Source organism: Perognathus longimembris, unplaced genomic scaffold (genome assembly GCF_023159225.1).
Source record: "Perognathus longimembris pacificus isolate PPM17 unplaced genomic scaffold, ASM2315922v1 HiC_scaffold_875, whole genome shotgun sequence".
In the NCBI taxonomy this organism is placed as follows: Eukaryota; Metazoa; Chordata; class Mammalia; order Rodentia; family Heteromyidae; genus Perognathus; species Perognathus longimembris.
Genome location: NW_025961972.1, coordinates 52501 through 62500, shown reverse-complemented (window position 1 = coordinate 62500; position 10000 = coordinate 52501). Strand labels below are relative to the sequence as shown.

Sequence of the window (10000 nt, the reverse complement as noted above, 5' to 3'; positions counted from 1 at the left end):
GCCACATCCAAGCCCAGGGTCTGAGCAGCAAAGGTGCCAGCACATCGCGTACCCTTTTCACGCGCCGGGACTTTTCCACATGTCACCTCGTCTCTCGGGCCGCCCCGGCAGAGGCCACAACACACCGAGTTCCCCGGCTCCCGGTGGGGCGGAAAACCACCCGGCGGGGCAACCAACCGCGGCCCGGCGGGCCCCAGGACACCGCGGAACCCGCGCACACGCGACGCCAACGGCCCGGAAGGCCAACGGATGCACACGGAGGTGGCGCGGAGGCCCGTAAGCTCAAGGAGGGGGGAACGACAGACACCCTCGCATCGACAGGCAACTCGGGCCCGACCCGCGCACGGCAGGAGGGTGGGGGAAGCCGGGTACACCCCCAACGCGGCACACCACACCGCCCAAGGACGCCGGGCCCGGGAGAGGCCCCGCGGGATCCTCCCCCTGTCGGAGAGGGGAGGCGCGGGCACACACCTTTAACGACATCGGCGGCCGTTAATGCTCGAGAGGGAAGAGCGAGACAGGGGTGGCGGCCGAGCCGCGGGGGCCCATCGGGAGCAGCCCCCGCCAACCCCGCAGCACACCGCCCCCTGGCAAAGAAGCTCCGGGGAGGATCGCTAGAGAACTCTCTCACCCTGAGGGCGGGCCGCACCCTGCCCGACGGGACCCGCCGGCGCCACCACCAAAGGCGCCTGTCCACAATGAGGCGGCAAGGGGGGGTCTGCGGCACCGGCAACGCGGCAGAAGCGCCCCACGGGCGCGAGAGGCAAGGATGCCCCCCCATCGGGACCGCCTCGACCCCCTGGAATGTCATCGGCTCGGCGATGACCTCCCTCGCTCAAGCCCCACAGGAACAAGGACAGCCGGGACACGCCACGGGCGGCACGGCCGGCACAGGGAAGCCAGCCGGGGAAGGGAAACGACACCACTACTCAGCCTCGGGCACCTCGCAGACCGGCCGGGAGCGCTCCAGGAGCAACGCAAGGGGACAGGACGGTGCGCGTGGCTTCTCGAGCCACCGCACGGGCGTGCACACGGGGCACAGGCACTCCCTCTCCGCGGAGAGAACCGACCCCGCGGCAGGACAAGCCGCAGGAGGAGGGGAACGGGATCAGAGTGCCACCCTCCACGAGCGAGCAAGTCCCCGACCTCGCAGCAAGGGCAGGGAGAGCGCAAGTCGGGCCCGGAGGCCGCACCCCTGCCTCCCGCACACCACCGCCTGGCGGGGCGGAAAGACGAGGGGCCCACGGGCAGAACGAGAAGAGCGGTCCCATTCGCCATGAACGTCCGTCCCTCGTCTGTCGCAGCTTAGGCCCGGGCCCGAAGGATATCGCAAGGCCACCACATCGATCAACATGTTCGCGGGAGGAAGTGAAAAAGCAGCCAGCCACCCGCAGCGCAGCACTCGGGAGTGCTGCGTGCCCAAGGAGCGCACGCCCTCTGTCTCGGAGAGGGCCGAGGTTGGCTTAAGTATCATAGCCAGGTACCACACAAAAAAGGGCACGGCGGCAACAAGAAGCAGAGGGAAAAAAAAAAAAAACGAGCGAGCGGAGCAAGCAGGGCCCGGGGCCCCAACCCGCCCCCCCAAAAGCAGCTACACCAACGCCAAGGAGGCCCAAAGGCACTCGGGGAAGTGGCCGGGACACTCCAGGCTCTGCCATCACCAAAAAAAAAAAAAAAAAAAAATCGCCCAGCGGCACGCGCCCCGAGCGGGACCGAGGCGCGCACGGCTCATCAACGCAAGGGTGCCCCCCACTCGGGAAGAGGGGCGGGAAAGGCCAAAAAAAGCGCCAGGCAAGGGAGGGAAAAGAAAGAAAAAACTACCGACGGGATGAGGGTCGGAGGGCCAAGCAGGTACTTGCCACAAGGCGTGGCCGACTTCCTCAGGTAGAGGAAATGCCCCACCGGGCCCCCCCCCCAACCAAAAAAGCTCCTGGGCTCCTTTTCTCTTGCTTTCTCTGTCCCAAACTCTGCCGAGGGGACAAAGCCCCAGGCAGCGGGATAGGGATGCCACTATCCGACCCGGAGCCCCCCCCCCACATTCGGGAAGAGGGGAGGGCGGGACCCCGAGGACCGGGCAAGAATCAAAAAGCAGAAGAGGCGAGAAAAGCTGTCGGAGGGGGCAAACGCCGGCCCCCCGGCCCGGCGAAGGTCGCGGGAAGACCACCCCCGTTGGCAGGTGGCAGGCACCGCAACAACCAGCCACACAGCACCACGAGCCACCACAAGGACAGGACCTGCTCAGGGCGGCGGGAGCCCGTGGGGACACGGCGGCAAGGAGGCGCAAGTAAGTGCCGGTAAAAGCCCCAGCACACAGCATCCGAGAGAGCACCCCAAAGTGCCCGCTGACAGCCACAGAGAGAGCGTGTCAGCACACTCCTGCAGGTACAATGACCCCACGTCGAGACACGAAAAGCAGGTCATCTGGCAAGGGGGGGGTAACTCAATGACGACGCAGACCCCTCGGAACCAAATCCCGGCACATCTGGCCCCAACACCTCCCCATCAGAGAGACACACGGAACTCGCGGGGACAACTGGTCGACCACACAAGGAGACAGACGTGAAGAGCAGGAGCGAGAGCGGGGTAGGGGGCACACACCTGCCCCACTACTTCGGGCACGCAGACGCACTCGCCCCGGTCACGCACGGCTTTATGGCACTGTCGGTAGGGGGCGTCGTCACCGGCAGACGCACGGGGCCGGGGCCGGGGCCGGGGCCGGGACGCCAGCACCCACACGGTACTCGGGGCAGGCTCGGCTCCGATTCCCGAGGTCGCCAAGAGGGAAGGAAGGAAGAAAGGAAGGGTTGAGAGGGGCCGAGGCCGAAGAGGGGACCAGCCCGGCGCTGCCGCCTCCCGAGGCTGGCTCGCCTCCCTAAGTGAACAGGAGGGCGAGGCGTCGGGGACTAGACTTAAGGAGGCAGACGTGAACAGCGGGAGCAGGAGCCGGGTAGGGGGCACACACCTGCCCCACTACTTCGGGCACGCAGGCGCACACGCCCCGGACACACACGGGTCTCCAGGGGAAAAAAAGCTCAGGGAGACCACCTAGGCCCCAGAGGCATCTTAGGGCCCCATACCAAGAGTGACTGGAGATTCTTTGATTCCTGCGCCACGTTTCTAACAAACACAGATGTTTCTCCTGTCATTCCTTTGGAGGGAAGGGTAGAGGAGAGGCAGGGGCAGGGGCAGGGGCAGGGGCAGGGGCAGAGGCAGAGGCACAGGCAGGCCCTGGCCTGACCTGGGCAAGAAGACAAGACAAGGCCCTTGACCTCCTTCCCCCCTTCCCCTTCTCTCTCCTCACTCCAGAGAAATCAGCCACAGGACATCACACACTCACAGTGATGGAGGGGCCTAGGGCAGAGTCCGGGCATGCCAGCCACCCCCATTCTGTGCCCGGAGCGACACTCCACCGGCAGGGGGCGGGTGGTAGCAGCAGTCTGACAAGTTTCAGCTAGGAGGAAGTCAGTCGTTTGCTGCCGCAGGGGGTGGCGGGGGAGAGAGGTGAGGGAGGTGAGCCCGGCAGAAAGGAAAATACCAGAAAAGGCTGACTTTAGGACCAAAGAGGCCAATTTCATAAACACAGAGGGAAGGGTGAGCCATTTCCCTGTGGCGTGCACGTGTCTGTGTGTGTGTGTGTGTGTGTGTGTGTGTGTGTGTGTGTGTGTGTTACAAAGTTAGAAGTGCTGAGGGCTGTGCCGCCCCGCCCCCACCCGGCCAGAGAGCTCTGCTCTGTGTAAACTCGGGGTGGGGGTGGGCCGAAGGCTAGCCGAGCAATCCGCTCCTCCTGGAACTCTAGGCCACTTTCCTTTGTCTTGTAAATGTTCCCATGGCAACGGCTTAACAGCCCTGCTGATAAAAGGGAAAAGGGAAAAGGGAAAAGGGAAAAGGGGCTGGGGGGGGGGGTGGGGACGAAGGAGGAGAAGAAGAAGAAGAAGAAGAAGAAGAAGAAGGAGGAGGAGGAGGAGGAGGAGGAGGAGGAGGAGGAGGAGGAGGAGGAGGAGGAGGGAGGGAGGGAGGAAGGAAGGAAGGAAGGAAGGAAGGAAGGAAGGAAGGAAGGAAGGAAGGAAGAAAAAACGCCTGGCAGGCCGCAGTTGAGGCCCTGAATTCAATGGCCACTAACTAAATAAAACGGTTTTAAGAAAATATTAACGAAGAGTCCTAGGCATGGGGTGAGCAGGCCTAGGCCCCACCTATGAGATGTGTGTGGTGGGGAGGGGGTGCTGTGTTCCATTCCCAGAAAGAACCACCAGGAATTCAGAGACAAGACACCTTCCTAGTGAATGAATGAATGGGTGAGTGACTCCAGTGAAGGCACAGACACATCCACCTATTTTGTTTGCCTTTCAGTCCTGCTACCTGTTAGCATAATCACCCTCGTTTTAGGCAGACAGCCTGCCTTCCTCTTGGGTGACCCACAAACCAGGCCCGCCCGGTGACAGTCACCGGTTCCCACCCAACCTGTTGTTGCACCGCAAGCATGTTCTGCCCCGGTCCCTCGGCTATTTCTAGTGCCCAGATACAAAAAGTAGCGTCCCACCTAAGTGCCAAGACCTACAATGTTTTCACAGTCGCCCATTCCCACCTGCAACACACATACCCCCAACCCTAAAAGCATCAGCGACCTATTTCTGTCACAGTCAGGATGCCAATTCCCCGTCCCAGAGCTGTATTTCTAATGTTTAGGTAGTAGCTACAGAAGGTATAGTCCGAGCCTATGTGTCAGAGAGAGGATGCCGCCCCCCCCCCCAAAAAAAAAAAAAAAGCTGGCTATAAATCATCTGAAGAATGTCCTGTCCCAGATGTCTGGTATGTCCAGTGCCCAGCTGTAACAACATAAGACTTGCCTTTCCCAGCCCCTTCTGCCTTCAGCCTCCCTGATACTGTATCACTAGCCCCCTGACTGAAACATTTTAAAATGTTTCTTTCTTCCACAAGACTGTGTGTCCATATGGTTTCTGGGCTGGTGCTTATACTACCAACAACTGTTTAAACACACACACACACACACACACACACACACACACACACACAATGTCAAAGCCCACCCATAGGTACAACCATGAATGGAAAGCACCCACAGGGTTATCTTTTAAATCCTGTTAGAAGCTCAAGCTACATAGTTACTTTGTTTCTTTTTTCTCCTTGTCTTTTCAGGGTTTGGCTTTCCTTTCTGCAGGTAGCCCTTAAGCACTGTGCGCCTCCCTGTCTGTTTCTCCCCTAAGAGGATGTATATCTTGTTTTGGCGTTCCACTGTGCGTGCGTGTCCAGAGCAGCTTCATAAAACAGGTCGAGATTACTTCTCCAAGGAGCCAAAGCCCCCCTTTGCAATCCCACCATGAAGTGGTCGCAGTGGCCTGGTTTGAGTGTAGGCATCAACTAAAAAATTACCTCCTTTAGCTTGTGCTTTTATTTCTCCTCTTTTCTTTTCCTTCCTAAGACTCCAAGCCCCCCAATCCCCCACCCCCGTATCCCAGAGCTCTCTATCTCTCACCTTTTCTTTCTCTGTAGTTTGAGCCCTGACTTGTATAACCCCATGAATCTCTGTGTCTTTTTTCTTTTTCTTTTCTTTTCTTCTCTCTCTCTCTCTCTCTCTCTCTCTCTCTCTCTCTCTCTCTCTCTCTCTCTCTCTCTCTCTCTCTCTCTGAGATCTGGTAACCTGGTGGAGATAAAAACTTAGGAAGAAGGGACTCTGGGGCTATCCCAGACGAAACCCCAAATGTTATGCCGAGTCGCGAGACCACCAAGAAGGCCACCGAGACTCAGAAGTTCCGAAATGAATGCAAAAGCAAGGCAAGACTTTATTCAAGTGGGTGGCGTGGCGGCTCGGGCCTCATCTTACCCGACACCCCCCCCCCCCCCTCCGACATAGCGGAGGTTAGGAGGAAGCCAGGAGCTGCGATTGCACAGGGCTTATAAAGGCAAAAAACAAAGTTACAGCAGTCAGGTGTTCAAGCAAGCACGATTAGGGCTCAGGGCTCGCGATGCATTCTTGTGGCGGTTAGAGTTAAGCATTCCCAGGCGGTTGGAGTTCTTGACCGGGTAGGCCCTAATAAGCGTGCCCTGGGTTTGCTCATAGTTTAAGCAGACAACAAAACGGGGGCTGCCTGAAAATGGGGTTTATTTTAACTCTTCATTCCACCCTTCGAAGAGAGGATGAAAAGGGAGGGAGGAAAGGAGGTAAGTAGGCAGAGAGAGAGAGAGAGAGAGAGAGAGAGAGAGAGAGAGAGAGAGAGAGAGAGACAGACAGACAGACAGACAGAGACAGAGACAGAGATAGAGACAGACAGACAGAGACTGTGAGTGAGAAACAGGAGCTACTCCACATTAATTATATTTATTTATTTATCTACCTACCTACTTTATTGATTTATTTTTGCCATTCCTGGGGCTTGAACTCAGGGCCTGGGCACTGTCCCTGAGCTGCTTTGGCTCAAGGATAACCATCTACCACTTGAGCCACAGTGCCAATTCTGTTTATGTGTTACTGAGGCCTAGGACCAGGGCCTCAGGTAGGTTAGATAAGCAAGCACTTTACCATTAAGCCACATTCCCAGCCCCCCACCCCCTGCATTCTTTAATAGAACTGTCTTGTTTGAGTGAGAAGTGAAGCCAGATAGCCTGGGGCTTGGTTATCACGCCTGAGGCCCTGGGTTGGATTCCTTAGTAACACACACACACACACACACACACACACACACACACACACACACACACACACTGTATTCATGCCCACATGAGCTAAAGAAAATGTAAAGTCAATTTAAGGCCTTGCTTCTCTGTTTTGAACATTAATGCTCGTGAGCAAAATGGATGCCAGCTGCGAGAGAGAGAGAGAGAGAGAGAGAGAGAGAGAGAGAGAGAGAGAGAGAGAGAGAGAGAGAGGAAGGAAGGAAGGAAGGAAGGAAGGAAGGAAGGAAGGAAGGAAGGAAGGAAGGAAGCTGTCGGTTAGAATCCTTAGCACAACATAAACAGAAAAAAGGGGGAAGTGGAGTGGAGTTCTGGCTCAAGAGGTAGCCTTGAGCTAAAGAAAAAGGAAAAGAAAAAATTAACAAGAGCAGCAGCAGCAGCAGCAGCAGCAGCAGCAGCAGCAGCAGCAGCCAGTGTTCCATCCTTTAGTCCAAGACCCAGGACTGAAAAAAAGGTGTGGGACTGAAAACAATTTGCTCAGACAGACTTGAATTAGCAGCGTGTGATGCAAGGGTTGTCACAAGCTCAGGGATCATCACAGTACTGTACAGCAGCACCGATGGCTCCAGGCGGGCGGGCAGGAAGGCAGGCAAAGCAGAACTCGGTTCGGCCACGTTCCGGGGCTAGCGAAATCGCAGAGAGAGCTGTCGCTTCACTTGCTCCCTTGCTCTCTCGCTCCCTAGCTCGCTCCGTCCCCGCCCGCCGGCTTGCTTCCCCTCCCTTCCCCCCCCCCCCCACCCGTGCAATGGTACGACGGTGAGCGCGCGCCATCTAGTGTCCGCTTTCTGTAACCACAGTGCTTGTGAACACCAGTTTCCTCCCATGAAATGAATGAATGAACCACAGGCTTCCTACTCAGCCCGTGGGTTGATGCTTTACTAGCGAGCGAGGCCTCGGTGGAAAAAACGGCCACATGGCCTTCTCTTCCAGGGCGGGCGGCTGCACTGCCAGCCGTTTCAGCGAATGACGTGATCATCCAAGAAAATGAAAATAATCAATTCTTGTGCTCGGTGGGCTGTGTGCTTGGCGGGTGTCAGTCATTCAGCGCCGTGCCCCGCTGGCCCTACGTGTTGCATGGCGTCCGGTCCGTCCCCGAGTTCCTTCCCTTGTGCGTGGACAGACGGACGAACGGACGCACGGATGCACGGACGGACGGACGGACGGACCGACCGACCGACCGACCGACCGACCGACCACAGATGGCTTTCCACACAAACACATCCCATGTACTTTGCCTAGCTCGGCCCCCCCCCCCCCCGACTCACACGCAAGCTGTTTGGGGTCTTAGGACTGGCAAAAGGAAAAAAGAAAGAGAGAAAAAAAAAAAAAAAGGAAAGAATCGGAAATAAATCAAGGTGAAGCCAAGGGGCACTGAATAGACATCAGCAATTACTGGGCAGAAAGGAAGTTCATTGCCTCACGTAGCAAAAGTAGGAAGAGGATTATGAATGAAAATCATAGCCGGTGAACTTGCTCAGGCAGTGAAGATGGGATTATTGGAGGACACAGAAGAGATGAGTGAAAAAACAGGGTGTACCAAAGAGAGAAGATACTTTATGTAGTGAAAAACCAAATGAACATTGTTCCTAAATGTAACCGAGTGACCCACCGACCACAGACAGACAGACAGACAGACAGACAGACAGACAGACAGACAGACAGACGCACGCACGCACGCACGCACGCACGCACACACATACGCAAGCCGGCGCGCCCGCGCCCCCACCCGCGCAGCCTCCCCCCCAAAATCATCCCCCTGCCCTAGCCCCCTCCCCTCCCCTCCCTTCCCCCCCCTGCCCAATTTAGAAACCTAGCATCAGAAATCCAATCCCCTTTCAACCTTGAAGTGTCATACAAACAAGCAAAACGCAGTGAGATTCAAGCAGAACTTTTATTTTGTTATGAGGGGTGGGGAGGGCTGTGAAGTTGGGGAGGGGCAGGGGACCGGGGACCGGGGACCGGGGACCGGGGACCGCGGATCGCGGGGACCGGGACAGCAGGAGGAGTCTCGCCTTCGATCTCTCCTGCTGTAGGCACATCACTGGTGCACTCACTGGATGGGATTCACGGCTGGCTTTGCTTGAGTGTTGAGGGCTGAGGGCTTTAGGCATCTCTACCTGGTCGGGCGTTGGATCCATCCATCCTTCCCTGCTGGGTTGGTTGAGAGATAAAAGAGATGTTATTAGGAGGTGCAGCGTCATCAGTCCCGCCCCTCCCCCCCCTTCTTTTTAAGTTTCGCAGGAAAATACCAGCTTGTCAGGGAGTGGAGCATCTCAGTTCAGGAAAGAACAGAGCTGTCTGTATGTAACCACACACACAGGCGCACACATGCACATCTCCTTGAAATGTATGTGTGCTCCCACCTCTCCCACAAAGAAAATCTGTGGCGGGGATGGGGGGGGGGGTCGTTGCGGGGCAGTGAATGTGTGAGTGAAGAAGGAGTTAGTCAAGGTGCCCGCTGCCGCATCGCGCCCGCCCCTCCTCTGACCCAGAGGCCGCGGCCGCCGCCGCCCCGCCGCCTACGTATGCCCACCGCCCCCCCCCAACCCCCTGCCGAGCCATCCGGCAGTGAAAAGGAATCCTGAATGGGGGGGGGGGGCGAGGATTAAAGAAAAGGAAAAATACAAGACAAGAGAAAAAAGACAAGAGGCAAAGATGGGGTACGGGAGGTCTGCATCTCGAGATTGAAACTCAAGACTGCAGCCCCGTTTATTCTTAACATCCAGCTTTTTATGCGGTTTGGGAACCAGGGAAAGGCATAGGGTTACCAAAGTTTAAGAAAATAAGAAAGCTTTTAGGTCGGTAAATAAGAGGAGGCAATAAAACAAGGCTGAATGGTAAACATAAACCAGGCGCCTATGGACACAGTAAAACATCTTGGTAAGTGCTGGCTGTCAATTAAGCCAAATCTTACCGCATTCCTTGTGATAACAGCACAGCCAGAGGTCAGGATGAGCTTAGCTGCTAGCTCGGCAATGAAAGGAAAACATTGTCTCGGATGCCACCCAACTGGTCGACCTCATTAGAAATAAAAATAAAAACAAAAAGATTAGCTCTAGCTAGATAAATAAATGAATGAATGAATGAATGAATGAATGTGGAGAGGAGGACAGTGCGCGCAGGAGCAAAGGTAAACAGCAGACAGACCTGAATCTTTATCATTACGAGCTAGTAAAGGAATCAAAACAAAACAACAACAAAAAAAAAACGTACAACTGGTCGACCTCAGAACTTTGTTCAGTTTGTCTTGGCGATGGATAATGCGTATTAAAAAAAAGTAATAATTGACAACTGGTCGACCTCAGGACTTTGT

General features: G+C 56.2%; 1 protein-coding gene across 1 annotated transcript in view; it reads left to right on the top strand.

Annotated features, from left to right (window-relative positions):
• The window catches only part of LOC125345633 (collagen alpha-1(III) chain-like), a 6325-nt gene extending 1816 nt beyond the window's left edge, over positions 1-4509 (top strand). Inside the window, exons 2-5 of the mRNA XM_048337696.1 lie at positions 1-1169; positions 1305-1457; positions 2048-2284; positions 4384-4509. The exon at positions 1-1169 is cut by the window's left edge and continues 76 nt beyond it. Coding sequence (XP_048193653.1) covers positions 1-1169; positions 1305-1457; positions 2048-2284; positions 4384-4509 — 1685 coding nt within the window. The remainder of the gene's footprint in view (positions 1170-1304; positions 1458-2047; positions 2285-4383) is intronic.
• Positions 4510-10000: the final 5491 nt, after the last annotated feature.